The 21,152-nt window shown below is 42.0% G+C and overlaps 1 protein-coding gene across 1 annotated transcript in view; it reads right to left on the bottom strand.

Annotated features, from left to right (window-relative positions):
- Positions 1-15,019, bottom strand: part of XYLT1 (xylosyltransferase I) — a 106,477-nt gene extending 91,458 nt beyond the window's left edge. The window contains exons 1-2 of the mRNA XM_009324822.1: positions 14,945-15,019; positions 5,931-6,462 (exon numbers count right to left, since the gene is read on the bottom strand). Of these exons, the coding sequence (XP_009323097.1) occupies positions 5,931-6,462; positions 14,945-15,019 (607 nt within the window). The remainder of the gene's footprint in view (positions 1-5,930; positions 6,463-14,944) is intronic.
- Positions 15,020-21,152: the final 6,133 nt, after the last annotated feature.

The following is a 21,152-nucleotide window of genomic DNA, read 5'->3' as shown; positions in this document are numbered from 1 at the left end:
TGCACATGCAGTGGCTCTTACATGCTCCTTAAACCGTGTACAGCTCACCACGGTAATTTTGTCACACTAACAGATTAAACGTACAGAAAAGCAGCAGCAGCCAATGCCATTGGGAATCCTGAAACCAGGAGAAAAAGACAAATTTGGGGTTCAATAATCTTTAGATCAAACCCAGTGAGTCCAAAAATGCATTGCCAAAAATGTGAAAGCCAAACAAAGCCATGCATTTATATGTCACTATGTGCATACACATGCATATTGAGCAGATGAAATTCTGTATTTGCTTAGTTACAGCTCCCATTCTTTCAAAATTATATAGAGGATGCTCTCATTTCCATGCCTTGAAGAACTGTTCTGCTCCACCCCATAAGTATTTGGCATCTTAGTGGCTTATCCTCTCCCTTCCTGGAAATGATACTTCTTTCTGTTGAGTGCTTTGAAGTAGTCAGATAAAAACATTATAGACATGCAGATTGCTATTATCTGTGCATATTACTCAGTAAACAGAGCTCCAGAGCCCTTTTCTCTCAGGTTTAAAACCAAAAGAAGGCTGTGTTTTCTAAAATGAAATGGAAAATTTTCTTCTCAGCAGCCTGTAAAAAACTGAAAACTCTCCCTTCAATGTGCCAGAGCAGCATTATCAATAAGCAACCAGGGAGAAAGCCGTCTAATCTGCAAAGAACTCTTTCAGTGCTGATGAATGATGTGGAATGAGGGTAGCTTGATTATTTTTCTACTTTATTTATGAGTTGGGTTTACCCCACAGGGATGAAGGTAGCAGAAAACCTGTTTGATTTATAAACTAAGAAAAGACAACAGAAGAGCCAAGGGGAAATAAATCAGTGGAGGCTCTCTGCTTTCCCAGGGACTTTTCTTTTGCCAGAACTACATCTTAGAAAATACCCCTCAAAAAAATCTGTTACATACTTTTGGTCTATCTAGGGCCATAGATCTGGGTCAAGTATAAACCTAGTTGGGTAATTAAAGATAAGGATTAGGCCAGAGTCTCCCCTGGGGATATGGCAGCCTAGAGAAGCTGGCCCAGAGAAGGACTGATGCAGATACCACTTGGCACCGTGCCTGCGATGACTCACGGACCTGGTGCCAATGACAAAGGAGGAACCATGCGGCATACCCAGCAAACTTGCATGGCATGGGATTCAGAGCTACAAACTACCACGAACCACATGGGAGTGAAAAACAGAATTCGGGACTGAATCCAGCCAGTGGGTCAGAAGCTGGGCTTTTTTCATGGCAGAAGTCATCACAACTTTAATATGCATGTTGAAATGTGGAGTTGTGTAATTGTAATTACATTGCTGCCCAATAATCTGGGCAGCAATCTCTGCAGTCAGGGTCACAGTGGCCATTCTAAACTGTACTCCTGCCCATGGGATTAAGGGATTCTGCTGGGGGAAACATGGCACAGATCAGGTTACTTGTGCTTTGTCAAAGAGGAGTTTATCTAGGTACAGAGTGAAGCTTATTTTAGAGCCAAGAATTCACATTGAAACTTCTGCTTCTTCCCAGTACCTCCGCACAAGAGGAGGACCATGGATGATGACAGACAAGGAAGGGAGGCAGCTGGTCCAGGTCCACCAACAGCTTCGGTGAGCAGAAGCAAGTCTGGCACACCAGGGGAATCGGTGCCTCTAGTCTGGCCTGTATAGGACCAGGCTGGAGATGGCCCCAGCAAGGAAACAATCTGCCACATTGTCCACAGGTTGCTGATCTCCGTATCATGTCTCCTGAGAAGAAATGAACTCCCCAAAAGGATGTCTCCCTGTACCCTCTCCCCAACCTGCACAGGACTGGATTTGCCCTTTCCTCGTCTAACCTTATGCTGAACCTACTTTTCACCTCTTACCTTCACTGACTGCATTTCCCCTCAAAACACACTTCTACAAACTCCAGACATTCCCTTCTGAGTGAAGGGCGACTTGCAAGCTGCCCGTTGCCCTGATCTCAGCCATGACTTTGGATAAGGCTGCACCTAAAGCTTTTGACACCAATCCCGTTCCGTAGCGTTTGTGCCTTGTTTTCAGGACTGGCTTGTTGGGAAATGCCAGCTCACATGCTCTGCAAGTCAGGTAACTGGTAAAGTTGCCATGTCCCGTTTTGCTGCTTCAGCAGTGTTGTCTCTTTGCAACATCCTTAGAGGGACTGCAGCCCGTGTCCTCTTGTTCTCATGGAAATAACGCCTGCATGTCAAACAGGTAGTAAATATGATGCTCTTGGTTTTAACAATCCTTTCTTTTATACACTGAAGATAGTTATATTTGACTTCCTTTGCCTGTTGCCTTTGGAAACAATAAAATACTTAAAAGAAAAAAGAAACAGCTTCTAAGATCCTGTTCCCGTTGATAACCACTCAAGTGAACGTATCACTTAACATTTATGACAATCCAGCTGGATGGAGTCACGTCCATGATTGATAGCTATACTTAGCAACTTCATGGTTTTGATCAGCTGAGACAGGATCCAAGGGGATTAAATGCTGGATGACATCTCAATGGAAACCATAGCACTGGGAACACATTTATATGTTGGGATAATGGATGAATGTGCTGCTCCAATGCATAAATATTTATACTTCACAGCTCTGCTGAAAACAGACAGGAAACCTTTTTTCAAACCAAACTGAAGGGAATAGCACTCACATGCTGAATACATAGACTCAGTCCCCAGATGTCTGACTTTTGCTGACAAACAGCATATAGCTTTTTTGATGCATAAAGTGGCAAGACACCCAACCCAGACCTGCCCCTACCAGCGATCCTAACAACGGGGTGTCTTATACCCCCAAAAGCTGATGGCCAGTGCTTCACAAACATCTCCTAACCAAGTTCAACTCCTTTAAAGGACCTCTGGAGTTGATGAAGACACCTTTGATGAGGGATGGAGCCAGTCTGTGAGTGAATAACAGCAGTATTTATGTTCTGCAGTGGGGAGGAGAGATCTGAGACCACAACACACTTAAACTCAGGCAATATATTTTTAATAGGACTGTAAAATTTAAGGGACCTACCAAGTTATATACATATAAGGCCTTCCAGTAGGCACTGGGTACCTTCAGTTTTGGGGTTCCTGTCTGTCTTGATAGCCCTGTATTCAGACATTTGAGAAGTGACTTCAAAGTTTGGATCTCCTCCGTAGGCCTGATGTCCCAATCTGCTTGTGCATTGGTGTCTCCGGCATAAGCAACTCGTGTCCCATTCAATATGCTGCTACTTTATCACTTCCCCACAGCAAAGCTCCCAAATCTGCTCTAGAGCAACCCTGTATGTAACACAGGATGTCCAGATTTTCTGCCAAGGAAATCTGGCTGTTGAAGCGGTTAACTTCAGCTGTCAGCATGGGCAGGAGGAAATAACCTTGAGGCAAAGAAAAGTCAACATTTTCCACAAGGATCCATCTGGCTAAGTTAAGACATCCCTCAATTATTCTTTTTAAATAAGCATCACTGCCTAAAATAAAAATCTAAATGAAACTCTAGCACTGCAAACCTAAAAATTGTAGCCAGTCTTTTTACACTTAATTTTTTAATGTGGTACATATCCATGCCTCAAGAGTTGTTACTAAATTCACGTGTATTTTACAATAAAACTATATTTGGACAACTCCATTTCTCTAGTCATATCTGTAGCTCCCAGTTTTCCTGGACGTTTTACTATGTCTTATTACAAAGGAAGCATTTATACCAATGTGCAATGTACATAGATGCTGAAAGGCTTCAAGTATAAAAGGTGACACTGTTCTTGGTTCTAAGACCATGCTATTATCCTGACTGCAGGGCATATGAGATAAATTCTGTATTTAAAAAAGAAGCAATAAATATTTCTTGAGAAGCCTGTTTTTAAGAATGGCAGTTGTTTAAAACTTCTGGAAAGTCACCCTGCATCCCTGGGAGACAGATTAGCAGGCAGGGGATGGAATCATAGGTGTGTGCAAAATTGCACACAGCTGCAGTGTGCACCCACACTAATGACAATACATCTTCCAGCTCTCTCCAGGATATCACTTGCGTATTTGTATATGCGATACATTTACTCTACACAAGGTATATAGATAGCATTGATGACATTACCAAGATATGTCCTTGATCCCAAAAAGTGTAGGACAGTGTCTGCAAGGTGCTGACCACCATCAGCTTTCTCACAGACCAGAGCTGACTCTCCTGTCATTAGAGGAGAGGAGGGAAGGATACCAAGGACATGCTTATCACAGTGGATTCCACCAGTGGCACCCCAATGGGACTTCAGGGGCACCCGGGGGTACTCACTGATGCTCAGTCTGTCACTGATGTCTGGTTTTGCTCAATTCTTACCTCTACTGTTTTTTTATCTTCCCTTCAACTTGTGCTGCCTTTGCTATCCCTCTCCCTGCTTCCCACTGAACACCAAGTCTTCTGTCTGCTCCATTAATTCTTTATCTCCAATATTTGCCCACCCAGCTTAACGATTTTGAGTATTACCATGACAAGAAAGGGAGAAAAAACACCAAAAGAGACATGGTAAAAAACAAAACAAAACAGTCACAGATGCACTGGGGTGGGAAATGGGGTGCTCACATAATTCATCCTGGTAATATGCGTCATCTAAATTAAAAGCCTAAGCTTCCTATTACAGAGATGCTCTTGTTTGGAAACACCCTCTGGGGCACGTCCTTTTTTCCACTGTGTGTACAGGGAGTTTAGCCTCCTAATTTAGGCAATAGCAACATGGATCCTCCTCCCTCCCACACTGAAACCACCCAATAGTAACCATTGCTTTGTAATGGTGCAATAAACAGGTAAGCCATGGGGGTTAGAGGATGTAACTAAATATTCCTAATGAAAGAAACTAAACATCCCCCAATCCCCATGGCTCACCATGTTTACTGTAGCATCTCAAAGCAAGACCTATTCTCTCGTTTGTAAAAGTTCCTCTACACTTTCAGCTCGGACAAAGACATTGGCATATCCTTACATGCATGGGCTGAAGTGCCAATTACAGGATGGGGACTTTGGACTGCTGTATAAACAAGTACTGCTGTGGATAATGCTGTTCCTTGATCAATACCTACTTTGATCAACTGATCAATGCTTTTTTTTAAAAAAAAAAAAAAAAAGCACTTTACTGTATGGGAAGCTTACAGCTAAATGAATGGTGGCACATGAAGCACTCTTCTTGAAAAGTAGGAAAAGGTCAGCTCACACATGCAAACCAACAGCAAGCTGAGAGATACCTCATGTATCTGACTGCATGGAGAAACCAAAAGCAACAAATCAAAGCTTGGCTTAGGCTAGCAGAGGTAACCGACTCTTTACAAGAGTGATTTTGAAAATTACTTTTGCTGATTGAAGAACATTAAAAATAGAAGTGAGCCACAAAATTAGATATTTTTCCCATGCTTTTGAAGTTTTTTTAATTATACTTCCAATAACTATCTGGGTTATCAAAATGCTTAGGAGTCCTGGTTATTAGCTAGGAATCCACTGTGCCAGAAAAATGGCCATATGGCCATAACAGCAATGCCACTCATTTATCAGTTAGCATAAGGCACCAAAACTCACCATGGCTATTCCCTGATCCCCCAAAAGCACGCAACTCCTGTACAGAATAACAAGACTTTGACTACGCTTCTCTGTGTCTGTGGATTAAGAACTAAAAGAAACAGGAGTAGCAGCTGAATACCTAGATCAAATAGTGTAATAAAAATCTGGTGGAAGTAAAGTGAAAAGAAATTCTACAGGAATCTACTAAGGATCTTGTGACATCCACGTAACTCCCTGTTTAAAACATCCTCAAACCTCCCTCGTTTTCACAGACTAAGTACATTATACATTCCTGCAATAAAGCCATTTTTTGTCACCAGAAGGCCATTTCAATTACATAGAATCCTTTCCCCGAGATACCATGTTATTTCTCCTTCACGATCTACCAACTTACCCTCCAGCGTACAGAAACGTGTCACCTTCTCCGGCATCAGCTTTCCATGCTTGTGCTGACAATACACCTCTGCGATCTGCTGCCGACACTGCTTAGATTTAGAGCGGGACATGGCTGAGATTGCCTCTTTGCCTGTTACCTCACACTTTGGTGGTTGGTCGTATCTCAGTTCAGGGGAGCTGTTTCCACCTTTTTTTAAATGATGCTGTCTGGGAGACCTGTGAATCTCCTTCAAATTGTTGTTGTTGCTGCTGCTGCTGTTTTTTCCAGGGTGATCACTGAATTGCATCACCTCATTGGATTTCTTCCCCAGCAGCAAGTTCTCCTTCATCTTCTCCTCTTCCAGTTTCTTTCTCAAGTGCTCCTTTTGCTTGCTAAGGGGTTTTTTCACCAGCTCAGACTGGTGTTTTTGCCTCTGAGTCCTGGGAGCAAAGTTACTGTTATCAATATTTTCAAAGTCCTTGGGGACTGAATTTTCATTATTGCTGTCTGTTCGCATTTTCTCTTTCGGTCGGTGGGAAAAATAGCCATCCTATAAATGGGGAGAAAAATTATACTCATCTTACTAAAAATAGTCACATCCCATGCATTACAAGCATTTCTTACATGAAAACATAAATCAATTACAATCCACCATAGTGCAAAAAAATCCCCATGTTAGTGTTCATAACAGAAAGACGGAGCTGAGAGGCCTCTGAGCCGCCCAAGTCAGTGCAGACAACCACTGCCTGCACCCCCTTCATCACTGATCAAGAGTCCAACCACCCTCTCAGATGGAGCAGGGAGGTTTTACACAGGTTTGTGAGCAATTATTAACCAGAGACTTCACCCTGACACCATTAAAAATCAATGGCAAAACCGACACAGGTTTCAATGGAGTGAGAGCAAGGTCCTTAATGCTGCTCTTCACTCCTTGTGTTAATGACCGCAGTTTGTTATCCCAGGAACTGCCCCATTCCTCTGCAGAAAGCACCATGCAACCTTATAGCCCGAGCTTTCTTTCAGTGAAGTAACTTTGCTACAAACCAAACCCTTCCTAATTTTGCTTTTTCGAGTTTCTACATAATGCAACTTCGGAGAAGTGTTTCCCACAGGGTGCATTGCAGCCTTGCCGCAGGTGGGAAGCTGTGGCAGCAACAAGCCCTGTGTGAGAGGGTGAGCAGCTGCAGATGCTCAGGCTCCCCAGGAGGGTCAGAGCCAGGCTTAGACGTCAGCTCTTAACCACCATGTTCCTCTTCTCCACACCGGGACGCTTTGATACATACACAGACCATAACATTGCAATGTTTAAAATATATCATATAAAGGAAAAGGAATAGAACATGTAAAACTTTTGCCTGATGCAGAACAACGCTTTGCTTCACGATTTCACACCCACCTCCACCTATTACCACAAGAACTTGTCCTAGCCCATCAACAGCAGTGCAAGTTTACAACTCCAAAGAAAAAGAAGGATTATCCCAGGGATCCTAGAGACAACACAGAACATGGCAATCTGCTCTAGAAAAGATGCAACAAACTAGAACAGAACCGAGAGGTGCTTACATGTGTATATTACTATCAAATGGGAACCTGTCTGATAGCCAGGGGTGGGTGAGTTTAAGCTATCTTTGCTCCAACTGCAGAAACTAGTCCTCAGGCTAGTGGGGGACACCATTTTTAGACCCGTGGAACAGGAAAGATCTCCATTTATTAAAGTGATCAGTAGCAGATGAAATAAATGGGGAATTGTTAAAACATCTGAAGACAGGAGTATAAATATTGATAGACTTTTTGAGTCTGTCCTGTTTTCTTTTCACTGGTGAAAGACCTAACCAAAAATCAGAGGCTGGTAAATGACAGCAACCGCTAACGATGACTGATGAGAGTCACTTTTAGCACATATGAACCACATTTTGTATTCAAAACATTTTACCAGCATTAGCTAATTGTTTCTCACACCTCTTCTGTGAGGAACTATTTAAGAGTCAGGTTTTGCAGAGGAAGGAGAGGGAGATAATGACTTATCCAAGGCCATGCAGGGAGTCAGTATCACTTTGACCTCTGCAGCTCAGCAATGAGAAACGTTTGAATAGTTTATTCATTAGAAGATGTGGTTCTGTGAGTGAATGAAGTGATTCTCTCCACATTAATATCTCCAGCTCGCAAGTAGCTTTAGCTATCAGACACAGAGGAATGCAGAGAAGTTTAAAACAAACAAATAAAAAAAAAAAACCCAAACCCACACAAACCAAAACCCAAACCTTTTTCAAACAAATTATTTCTAGTTTGGAGAGAACATATCTTTTAAAAAAAATTATTTTCCTAATTTTTAAGGGCACACATAAAATCAAATTCTTTTTTCTTTCTTATTTTTTTAAGGAGAAAAAAGAATAGCATTTTTTATAGAATCATAGAATCACTGAGGTTGAAAAAGACCCTTAACATCATCGAGTCCAACCGTAAACCTAACACTATCAAGTCCACCACTAAACCATATCCCTAAGCACCACATCCACACATTTTTTAAATACCTCCAGGGATGGTGACTCAACCCCTTCCCTGGGCAGCCTGTTCCAATGCTTGACAACCCTTTCAGTGAAGAAATTCTTCCTAATATCCAAACTAAACCTCCCCTGGTGCAACTTGAGGCCATTTCCTCTCGTCCTATCGCTTGTTCCTTGGGAGAAGAGACCGACACCCACCTCGCTACAACCTCCTCTCAGGGAGTTGTAGAGAGCAATGAGGTCTCCCCTCAGCCTCCTTTTCTCCAGGCTAAACAGCCCCAGTTCCCTCAGCCCCTCCTCATAAGACTTGTTCTCCAGACCCTTCACCAGCCTCGTTGCTCTTCTTTAGACATCAAAGAGGAAACAATAATAAAAAAAAAAAATTAGTTTCAAGGCAGCCCTCGTTCCCATGAATGACCAAACTAAAAAAAAAACCCAATTATTTTCAGAGCCCAGCTCCCTTCACTTAGCCTGTATCTCCAATGTCTCTTCAAAGAAAAAGACTGCTCCACACCCAGCAACAAACTGCAAATAGAGCAAGACAAACGTAAAGCTTATTAACATCATACCCAAAACATCTCCACTGAGGTGCCACTGCTCTGAGACTTCAGATGTTTGATAGTTCTCATGTTCCCCTTGTTGTTCAGCCAACTCCAAAACCTCAGCTTAATTATGCCACTTGTATATTTTGACTTGCTTTATTTTAATGCACTTGGATCTTGGATTTGTATATGTGAAATAGCTCAGAAACTTTAATTGTTGTGCTGTCACTTTTCCTCTAAGCTGGTGCCGGAAATCACCTTTTTTCTTCGTCAAGTAATTAAATGCAAGATGCCCTGCGCTCTTGTGCATATATATATGCACGTGTATAGATATGTATATATGGCTGTGTGTATGTGTGTATATATATACACACACAGCTATATGCCCAATTTAAATTACACTGACCACAAAGAATCAAGACAAACACACTGTGATTACCCTTTAACACATATACACTGTTCCCCTTTTGACAGCAGGACATTGTACCAGCCCTGCAATGTAGGCAGGAACACACAGAGCTGTCTGGAGTTGCAGATATCTGGATGTATAAATGAGAATAACTAAATGAGACACAAAAGAGTTGAGGCAAATCTGCATGGATGGTGCAATCCATAACCACAGCGGGTCACCCAGGACTTTCCCTTGCCTCTTTCAACTGTTGTCCCCCAGTTATACAAAACTTAAGTACAAGAGGCATCCAAGATGCTATTAATTCTATTAATATAAATTTTATATCCCAAACATAGCCTGAACTATTACAGGTTAAGTATGTGAAATACGAAGGAAACTATGAAAGAGCAAATGTGAACTTTATTTGTTGGGTTTCAACAGCAGCAGTGTGCAGAGCTACTGGGACACCACTCCACAGTAGTGCAAAGCATCCCTATCATCAGTTTTTGTCATTAATACAGTTTAAAGCACTTTTTATCAGTAACTGGAGCATTCCACGACACTGCAACTCAGGGCCAAAATACCTAGCTGCAACAATGGCGGGGGGTGGGGGGATGGAATCTGTCTTCATGGAATCTGTCTTCATCAAACTCTTTCCAAAGTCTCTAAAAGTGATGCCGCGATAGGATATTTCTGTGCACCTTGGCAATATTTCCTCTCACAGTCTGACTCTTGCTAAACGATTTTTGTCTTTCAGCTAAAAATAAATAAATAAATAAAAATTTAAATCCTAATCTATACAGCAAATGGCATGTTGATAAAGGAGAAAGGAAGGGAGAGATGTTCACTGTTGTTAGTTTTTTTGTGGTAATTCTTATTACCCACAAACAAGACACTGGCCTGAACCAGATCGACAGGCACACATCCTCCCATGTCCCGAGGAGTGCACAGCCCTGCCCCATGCTCTGCCCGCCTGCCCCATCCAAACCTCTCTGTAGCTTGACAAAGCGTCAAAAGATGAGGCGTGGGCCTGTTCCTGTTTCAAACAGCATCTGACATGATACTTATGTGATGTGTCAGTCGGGATCTTCGCTCTCCATATTATCACCCCTGTGCCCATGAGTGGCGGGTTGAGCTGCGCAGCTCCGGGTCTTTAAGCAGAGCATTCCCACCCGGCTGATGCACTACTATGCTAGAAAGCTGTGATGAAACCTCAGGAGAAAAAAGCAAAGTAAACAGCAGATTTACTGGTGTACAGTTCACCTCTTTAAACTGTTTTCCTCCTTCAAGTGCTTTGCCCCCCTTTGGGAAATGCTTTTCCAAGTCTACATGCTGGAATTTGAAAAGATGAATGAATTTTAAATGCTTCAAAGGCAGACACAAAACTAGGCTCGGCTGTAGCTCTTCCCTGCCTGCAGGGACAGTGAACACCACAAAACCTCCCCACCACAGAGGACACACAGTGTCTGCAGAGACATCTCTTTGGGAGGAGCAAGGACTAAAAATAAAGCACAGTCTGTAGAACAACTGTACCAACCGAGAACTATAGATATACATTGAAAAATAAGGACGCGTAACAAATACCATAGTTGGACAGTCAAATCCAGCCTCACACAATCCCACACCTGTTGATGCAAGTGTTAAATGCCCCAAAACCAGGAATCTCCATCCACCTTTAATCTGCATTTCTCTCTCACAATAACTTTCACCAAAGCCAAGCGTGATTTTTACACCGTAATGATTTCAAGACAGGAACCATACGTGACAGCAGAACGTACACATGTTTGCAGTGCAGGGGAAATGAAGCTCAGCACTCCGAGCTTAAAACAGCAGCAGCTGCTGACAATAAATTGTGTTCACTTGTGAAGTTCAGGGGTACAAACAAAAGCAGCACATCTGGTTTTCAGCTGGCTACAGGAGGATGGGTTTTACTTGTTCTGCAATATTTAATTTTTACAGTGCTGGATTAATTGCAGACTTTATTTGCCGTGGATGTCTAAGACATTAAAGTCAGGACAAAGTCATCCCGCAGAAAGATGATCTTGAAACCAGGCATTCCCGGTTCTGACAGTACCATGGGCGTACGTCAGCAGGTTCGCTGTTTGAATCATCATCTTTTTCAACTTTTGTCTAGCTATTCGTTAGTAGCACCTTCTTATCTCTCTTTGTGCTTGCAAATCACATTAAATACACTGAAAAAATGGAAGGTTATACCAGGACCAAATTAGAAGCAGAGAGCCTATTAATATAGCCTGTACGTATCCACAGTCAAAGATGAAAGCAGTATTTTTAAACCAACACCTAACACTGCTATTTTTTATTGTTGTATAGACTTAATCTCATCCACAGAACGCACAAAAAAAATTATTATGGAAAGCACCATTTTGGCCTTTACAACAGAGTAATTCTCTCTAGAATAGACATAGATTGGAAGAGGCTCTATCCAAAGCCAACTCATTTGAGAGGCTACCCTATTAAAATTGCTCAGTATTACAGGTGTCAAACACAACACATGCCACCCAAGAGCACGTATTTCAACTGTGCTTCCACTACAGTCCTGGGAAAACACTCCCTTTCTGTGTGATTCTACGCATGCTTCTCCAGCAGCCCCAGAGTCATGTGGCCTCCCTTTGGGGACTAATAGCAAAAATTCTGCACCTTTCCCGCGGGAGGTCGTGTTTGTAGCTCAGTAATGACCCACTCCTGCTCCCGATGCCAATGAAAGCCATTCCACTCTCATAGAGAAGTGTAGAATCAGGTCAAAGTATTTTTTCCCACATTTTAAAAGCCATCTCAGTTCACAGCCTTTATAAAGAAACCTTTGGAGGGTTTTCATCACTTTGTAGCACCACATTTCAAAGATCAAGTGTGACACTGCAGATGTCTATCACAGAACACAGGCCTAAGAGAAGGATTTCCACAAACAGAAATTTTCTGTCCTAACTTTATCTGGTTCTCAGAAGATACATGGAGAGGTTAACTTCTGAGTACTCAGTGGTAAGAGCCCTGGCACTGACAGGGAAAGTTTTAATGACTGTGGGGCCTCTTCTGCGTGTGCGCACGCTGCAATTCAGCAATAACAAGCAAATACACCCAAACTGGGAAAGAACACTCTGTACCCAGGCGTGTGCATGAGATCATTGCCAATTACATACTGATTGCCATTGATGCTAAAAATAATAATATAACATTAATGCAAAAATAACATTTTAAGCTCAGAGCCATTGCATCTAATGAGAGAGTTTGAATTCTGTTCCTTGTTGAACACACAGGTTTTAATTCTCCAGACTCCACCTTTGGTGTGTTTTATTAAAATCTGTCACACAAAATGTATGCTCTTTGGTATATTAGCCACTATATCTATGGTGATTGAGGGTCTGGGGCTCAGGTACTGTGAGCGTGATTGAATTCGAAGTCCCATCTATCTCAGTAGAGAAAGCCCGGGTTTCTGTGGAGACAGAGGCAGAGCCTTTGCGATCTACTGAGAAGACCGTGGAATAAATTGATGCTGTCATCTACTACAGACACAACAGCAGCTGCCACTCACTGTACCTAGCACAAATACAGAGAATTTGGAAGAACTTTACAGCCATCTGTAATGATGAATGGATTTTAATGACAGTCTGTTAACACTCTCAAAGGCTTTTGCAAGTACAACACACCCACTGGGCCAGACCCCGGGTAGTTTACATACCTGCAGACTGCCTCTCTCCACACATTTTTCACTTGCATCTGTCATGTAGTTAAGTACGTTCAAGCATAAATGTGCATTTGGGTTTGCCCAGTTTAGAAAATCTAGGTCACGAATTCTTACGTAATCTTTCAGGTACGGTTCTGTATCCTGTGTGCTAAAGGCAGGAGGTGAAAGACTATGGCTGCAATATTGACCGAGGGAAAACTCCAATAAACCAGCACATTCTCCGTGGGGTATCCCGTTGTAAGACAAGAATATACTACAAAGCCGTTAGGAACCAACTCGCATAGTTTCAGACCCATCCTAGAAGGGGTGCCACCGCCAACAGCCAGGATTAGGTGGTATGACTGTTAATTTTTGCAATATGCAAAAAGCCAACACCAGACCAATTTCAAATCTGCTTTCAGAGAGATAAGCTAATATGCATATAAATCAGCAGAGACACAAATATCAGTGGCCTGATGCGCGCCAGCTCTGCAGACAGCAAGGGCACACAGACTTTGCGTGGATCAAACTCGAGACACCAAACCCAAGGGGAAAAGCCCATACCATGCAGGTGGGCACTGCTCCAGCATCACCTGCTACACACCTGCAGAAATACAGTGCCGCTAGATGGCTCCTTTTGTAGAGCCTTTGTAAGGAAAGTTAAAGAAAACCCTAATCAGTTCACAAAGGCACACAATAAGAGCTTGCATTTACCTGCAAAAGGTGTTCATTGCATTATGCAGAGCATTTCCTTCCGACAATAAGAAAATGCTCCCTTCTCAGGAAAAGTTATTCATTGTATGATTTCTGTATCAAGGAAGTCCTATAAATACTACACAGATAGATGGACCATGTGCAATCAAGCCCTGAATGGCAAATGTTCACAGTTTCAGTTTATCTGACAACTGATTTTCTCCCCAGCATGGAGGGATTTGCTGTCTTTTTGTACTGAGAACATTTTCTCATGTTCTTCCCCTGGCAAAGCTTGGTACTTTAAAGACACAGCAAAACAAACCAGAAATATGCATATGCACACACTGAGCAACAACAAAACACACAGACCTTCCTCTAAATACAAAGTACTGGATGTGCTGGCCTTGAGGGCCAGGTATAAATCAAACCCCTGTACTATAAAAAAATAGTTTTTTTTTTCTCCTGTCACATAATAAAATACATAACAATTATTGATTACATGTGAAAATATGTAATCACTGGGCAGTCATGCAGGATCACACATGTCTGAGACAAAATGAGCCCCCAAAGCTGGTGCAGACACTTGCCACTTTCCTGGGGTGAGCTGTGCCGCTGCAGGCTCCAAACCAGCTCACAACTCAAGGAGGTGGTGAACAGCTTCAAAATCTGCATCATATGTCAAAGCCGCAAAGCGACCTGGTCAGTTTTTACAGTCTATTTTACCCATCCTGTGACCAAGAAGAATTTAAACAGCACTATGAGAAGATAACTAAAGTTTCTGTTCAATATTAATTACAGCTCTGTGACATATTATTTTGTAGTGTTTGTTAATTATTCAATAATGATACCTTCCCATTGCCAGAGGAGTCAGAGGATGGCATCTCTACGAGCAAGGGCTGTTCCTGGATTAAATCTTTTTTTTTTTTCTCTCTGCTCTAACCTTTGTGTATTTGAGGGCTGTTTCTTAGTTGAAATCAAAACCTTTCCCCTCAGCAGAACTACAAACATTACACTGTGGTCTTCAGAACAAGAGCAGAAATTATAAATACTTCTCATGCTCCAGTGGGCTCACAAATCCGATTTCATCCCCTTCTTTTGAAACAGCTGGGCACCCGTCTCCCTTGGCACATGGCCAAAGAAATTTCTTCAGACCACCAGTTCCATGGGCAGCTGCAGGCTGCCAAACTATGGAGCTCGGAAACTTCAGTCCCACAGCTGATTACCGAGGCCGTCACAGGAAGCGGCTTTGCTCCATTCTCCTTTTCTGCAAGAGTCCAAGCAAAAACATCTTTCTCCATCACCGTAAAGTAAAACTACGCAGCATTTGCCTGGATTATCCAAATGCTCACTCTTCTGCTAGATGCATACAGAAGGATGGTCACCATCAGAAGATAATAAATAATAATTAAAAAAAAAAAAGGTCACAGCAAAGAATTGCTGAGCCAGGCAGGAGAATGGGTTAGATCCTCACTCCCTTCCCACTGTCAGGCCAAGCGAGCCCATTCCCCAGGATGATTGAGCATGTGGGGCTTACACACTGCTGGCTCTTCAGGAGCTTCAGGCACCTCACCTGTGCGCTGCAGTCCACTGTGGTCCAGAGGCTGAGCATCACAGCAGGTATCATCTCCTGTGCTCAACGGCATGGATTTTGACATCCTTCAGACACTCATTTCAATGGCTCAGAAGGCCACTGGGTCAAGGAAGGTGTTTTCCCGGTTAGGGTAGGACCCTGCCGATATAAAATCAGCTCCAGATTCAGCGCTCACCCTATTGTTGCCTGTCCTACCACATCCACATCTTTCAAACCACAAACCAACCATTGCTCTGCCTGAAGTCATTGTGCAGCCACAGGGATGCAGACATCCTGCCATGCCATCAAAATGAACAAGAAATTGTGAACTTTAATCGAAGATGTGGTTGATGTGCCACAAGACCCTTGGAAAACTAGTACTTTTGGCAGGTTTGGACAAAAGCATGGCCAAAGAGAGCAGATGGAGAAGACAGCAGATGTTAACATAGTTAAATTTTTCCATATGTTTTTCTGTTTCGCTGTGATAAGTACATTGTACTTTAATTGTCAGTGGCTGAAGACTTGTGAGAAACATTTTGTGAGAAATATATTAAGTTACTTTATGCCTGACATTAAAGAGGGAGACACAAAAGGTGAAAACAAATTTATTGACTTTGAACTTGCAAGCTGGTAAAGACAAAAGATGTAATTGTTTCAAATACAGTCCTTTCTGTTATGTAAAAAGTTTATGAGAAAAAGCAATCATTTGGGTTAAAAGGGGGATTCTGATACTTGAAAAGGCATGAGTCCTTCAGGATTCAGCGCTAACAAATACTTACAGGCACTGCTAGCCCAAAACTATTGTTACACTTGCATTTCAAGGCTGCAGAGCAACAGATGGACCACCACAACGTGCACAGATACAGGGGACCCTGCACTGGAACATCTGCATTGGTAAGTGATTGTTTGGAGGATTGTTTTTTCCATTCCTTTCCAAAAATGTTACCATTGATTTTTATTTTTTCTTAACATCAACTTTGGCAGTATGTTCCAAAACACTAGAAACAACATAGTAAAAATATCATTAATAGAAGTTGCTTTTTTTCCTTTTTGCATACATAACATTTGTACATTAAGGAAAGATGTTCTGGTTCGAAATAGAATGAAAACAGCTTCAAAACTTTGGCTGCTTAACTCAAAAGAGTTTTTCTGTTTCTTGCTAACATGTGACTTACTCCCTAATCTAAATCACTCTGAAAGTAAAACAATACTGCACCCCTCAAGAGTCCAAACAGATTTTCACATTTGCTCCAGCTTAGCACAGTAACTGTATGAACAGCCATATTGTATTAACAGTCATTTCAAATGTTCATCTGGTTATTAAAAAGTTCAGAACACTGCTAGAAGGAGCTGTGAAAGCACATATCCATAGTATTTCAAAAATTGACAACTTTGTTTTCTGCTAATTTAAACTTCTCAGGAAAATTTGTACTTACACAGGAGGACTGGAAGACACCACAGACTAGTCAAATTTATTCAGTCTGTAACAGAACTTGATTTGTAACCAGTAACTGCCCCCACTTTACACATATTGTTCCCTTTCAAATGATGGTTGATCTCATTAGCAGACTCCAGACTAATGCACACAGCCCTTCTCTTGGCAAAGGTCCCTCCCACTCAAATTCACCAACAGTAACATCAACACTAACAGTTCGGGCAGGCTTTTTTGCCTGCATATACATATGTATGCACACACACACACACACACACACACGCCTATTTTAATGGTTTCCGCCTCTGCTTTGCAGTGCAGTTAGCTCTGCCTCGGTGCGGGCAAGGGAACCCACCCTTGCATGACATGACACATTGCTCCATTCCCAGGCGAACAAACCCTCAAAACACCATTCACTTTGAGCAACTGTCCTGGAACATTTACCAGCATTATTAAGCCTCCTGGATTCATTTCAGCTTAACCACATCTTTAAACAGAATTCACCACAAAACTAGGAAAGAGATGAAGGAGGACTGGCCTGACAGTGCAAAACACAGCTTCTGGGGAAGCTCAGGAAAACCCTGGAGGTTTATTTTCCTACAGCTTCTTCCCAAGAGAAGGTGGATCTTATAAGCCTTCCAACGAAGAGTTCAGACATGAAGGAGCTTACAAAGAAGTCAGCACTTTCTCAAGGGAAAGGTAATTTCAGTGACTTTTTATATTAGTGTCTATTACTTTGTGGTCCTTGAACAGGACCCTCAAACAGCATTTGAAAAGACATGCAGTTTTGTAGAGTAGCAGCAGATACTAATGCCCCACAACTTTTTAATGGGCATAGGGCTACCTGTGCTATTCTCACTCCTTCCTGAGAAGGCTTCACCCAGGGAATGGCACGGCACAAGGCGCCCGTGTCTGCACGGGGCTGGGCCTTGGGCTTACACAACGACATTGTCTGGGGCATGGGACAGGAGTTCAGCAGTTAGGGTCAAGAGTGGTATATCTACATAGCTGTTTTTCCTGATGTTATTCTAATACTGAAATGAAAATGTGATGGTCTGTGTTTTTAATTATCACCAAATTGTACTGCTTCATTATTTGACAAAGGTGCCCCAGAGAGATTGTATATAAATAAATAACACAAAATAAGTATAGGAGTAAAGCTCAATCATTTGAATGCTCAGAATATGGACATGATAACCACACTGAATACCCATTACCAGCCAACCTGTTCATCTTTTTTTTTTTTCCTACCTCCCCCTCTCAGTGACCTACCCCATAAAAAATAACATGGCTAATCTGAACTGAATTCCTCTGCTTTCATCCCTATTTCTTTCATCCAAAATTCAGCCAATATACACTTTCTATCTTTCAAAGCAGTAGTAAACACCTGAAATTACTTCCTGGTGACTTGTTATTAACTAGATTCCAACTAAATTCATCTGGAGGCCTATTCCAACTCCAATCTAAACAACCTCGAGTAGCCCAGGGTGAAATTGCTGAGACACACAATAGGATCTCTGGCAGCCATAGAAATTAAACATAATTAAAATATGGATGGTAGAAACCAAAGATGCCCTCACATACAAATGAAAGCATCCTTGTAAAATATGGTCAGTTTAGCACAAACGTATTCAGCCTTAATTAGGTAGAAAACCTATTTAGATGAATACAATGCAAAGAATAATAACGAACTTCAGGATTACATTTTGTTACTTGGAGGGAAAAAACAACACAAATAAATGGGAAGTAATTGGAGCTTATTTAATAGTCTCAGACTATCAGCTTGAACAACTGTAATCATTAAAGACCCTGCAGTGATCTTCTACTGATAAATGTTGTTAAATCAGAATTACAATACGACAAGCATGAAAAGCAAAGCCTATTAATATGAGCAGCACTAAAAGAAATGGATTCATTCACATCTTGTTCCACCTGCCCAGCACCACAAGAAGTCTTTGAACCAAGCACACAGGAATGAAAGGTCTCTATGTTTCCTCTTGTTTCGGGTGAGACTGAAATACGAACACTTCAATAAGCGTGCTTACTGCAGGGTGACTGCAGATGAGCAACGGTTATCCAGTGCTGGATACGTGGCAACACAAAGTTTGGTATCATGGGGCCCAAATATATTATCCTGTATCTACTAATCGAAACGAGACAAACAGACCCTTTCATGCAACTGTAGGGCACTGCTCCTGAACCCTAAGGACTCGGAAGGATGGGTGGACATTTGCAATGCTTGCTTGTAGTACAGAGCCAGTGAAGCTGGCACCACTTCTTGCTGGTGAAGACAAACTCTACTTCTACCACTTAATTTCCACCCATGGAGGCCAGGTTACTTCTAACCAAGTCTTCTCTCCCCTGCCCATTCCCTTGAACAGAGAGAGATGACAGGGTGGAACGACCATCTCTTTTATTCTTCTTTCTCCAAGGACTGCCTCAAGGTCACTGTCCTCACGAGTTGTTCCAGAGACGCTCCACAGCTTTCTGAGCAACTTTGTCTTGTCCGTCCCTGCTGTGCTGGTAAAGCAGTGACCCTGTGCAGGCAGGTGCATTTCTCACAGCAGCCCTGCATTGAGCAACAGGGAAATTGTCCCTCCCTTCAAAACCACATATGGCTTGCATCCAATAGCCAAATTTTCTGCCCATATAAACTGGCATGATTCCTATAGGTTCATGGATGTGTGCCAGCCAGTGCTAGGAGATGATTAAAAAAATTACCTTGTCTCTAGAAATTGAAAGCTTAAGCACGGATGTTAATCCTGGAAGGTGTCCTGTCCTCTTGGTCATGGGGCAGACTTCCAGACCCATGACAAAGTAACTCGGGAAAAGAGGTTTTTAGATACTGGTTTGTATCTTCACAGAAGGTTCTTCTGCAAGATCAGTAAGTTACATTAATAAAACAAAAATTGAAAACGCCAGAGGATATTATTATGGTATCTGCCACCTGCCTCCTTAGATCCCCTGTCAGCAGGTCAGCGTTCCTGAAAACTCAGCCCAGGACCTGGCTTCAGCGAGGGTTGCTTATGTGTTACTGCATTCTCTGTTCTTGCAAATACATTCATTAAGAGCTATACAAATTAGCAGTTTTAATAGCATGATGAAACATAACAGAGATTTGGGGTTAAAAGATGTAGCAGAATACAGTTTTCTGACACCAAAAGAGGATGCACCTTAAGTTCAAAAACCTGTCATTTCATTGGCTCCAGTAAAGATCATGAAGAATATATACATTAGTAGAAGCCATCAAAAAGTTTTCCAGGGAACTGCCCTCCACCCTTACTTGAATGGACATTCATTTTGCAGACCAAAACCTTTTCTGTACCGCACTAAACATGCTGACTACATTTGAGCCAAACACCAGATTGCATAGCGCCCTACTTTCTTTAGCCACATAACAGCCTTTCACTCCTGCTGTAAGCACAGTGCTGTCAAAACAGTGATTTGTAATTACGCTGCATTTAACAATAGTCATAACTCCCCACTTAACAATTATATCAGAAACAAGGAATCACTCCACACAGTCAATGATCATATCCCAGCATATACACATCCTCAACTGACAGAACTAGATCAACAGCACAGCATAACGTTAACTTAGCTAGGCACTATTCATAGGCTATGCCATGCAGAAAACTCAAATCACAATATACTCCACTGTTTTAACTAACATCATTATGTTAGCACATCACAAAAATACTTCTTTCTAAGGGCAACCACTGGCCTTGCAACTATGCCAAAGGTTTATTTACAATCAGCAGTTTTTCATGTGATCTAAAATAAACTTTACCCCAGTGACCTTAAGGAAGTATACCAGCTTCTTCTGAAAGCATGAGGAAATTCAAGTCCTATTATGCTTTTATATTCTTGGTGGACACATAATTCAATAACTTCTTGCATGCAACAAATTTGCAATGTCTTCCTTTGCAACATGGCTATTCACACTTTACTGACAATGAACCCAATGTCTTTGCAGGGACAGGCTCAGGTATACAATGCTGTACAATGGCAGAACACACCAGCATAAGCAATACCCTCCTTCAGGACCTGGCTCTGAACGCTCTCCAGTCCCTCTTTTGGAGCCTTCCCTAACTCTTGGGCAAGTTTTAGACTTTATGCTCAGTCCTCCATCCTATGATCCTGGTCTGTCTTACAGGGTCAAAATTGTCTTCCACATAAACCCAACAGAGTCCATGGCATTACTGTTGAGATGCATTCTTGACTGAGGGTTAAATGATTTTTTATTTTTTTTCATTTCTAGTATTAGTTATATTAATCTGTGAGAGTTACATATATCTGCCATTCTAACTCCCCACCTGTGGCATTTACCATTCCTAAATATTCAATGAACTAAAGTTATGGTTTGGATGTCTACCATGAAACCCTGCCCCATACAGGCTGTGAACAATTTGCATCCCTCAGCATTTTT

This window comes from Pygoscelis adeliae, unplaced genomic scaffold (assembly GCF_000699105.1).
Source record: "Pygoscelis adeliae isolate BGI_AS28 unplaced genomic scaffold, ASM69910v1 Scaffold85, whole genome shotgun sequence".
Classification (NCBI taxonomy): domain Eukaryota; kingdom Metazoa; phylum Chordata; class Aves; order Sphenisciformes; family Spheniscidae; genus Pygoscelis; species Pygoscelis adeliae.
Note: the sequence above shows the minus strand (reverse complement) of the source record. Positions and strands in the feature narration are given on the sequence as shown.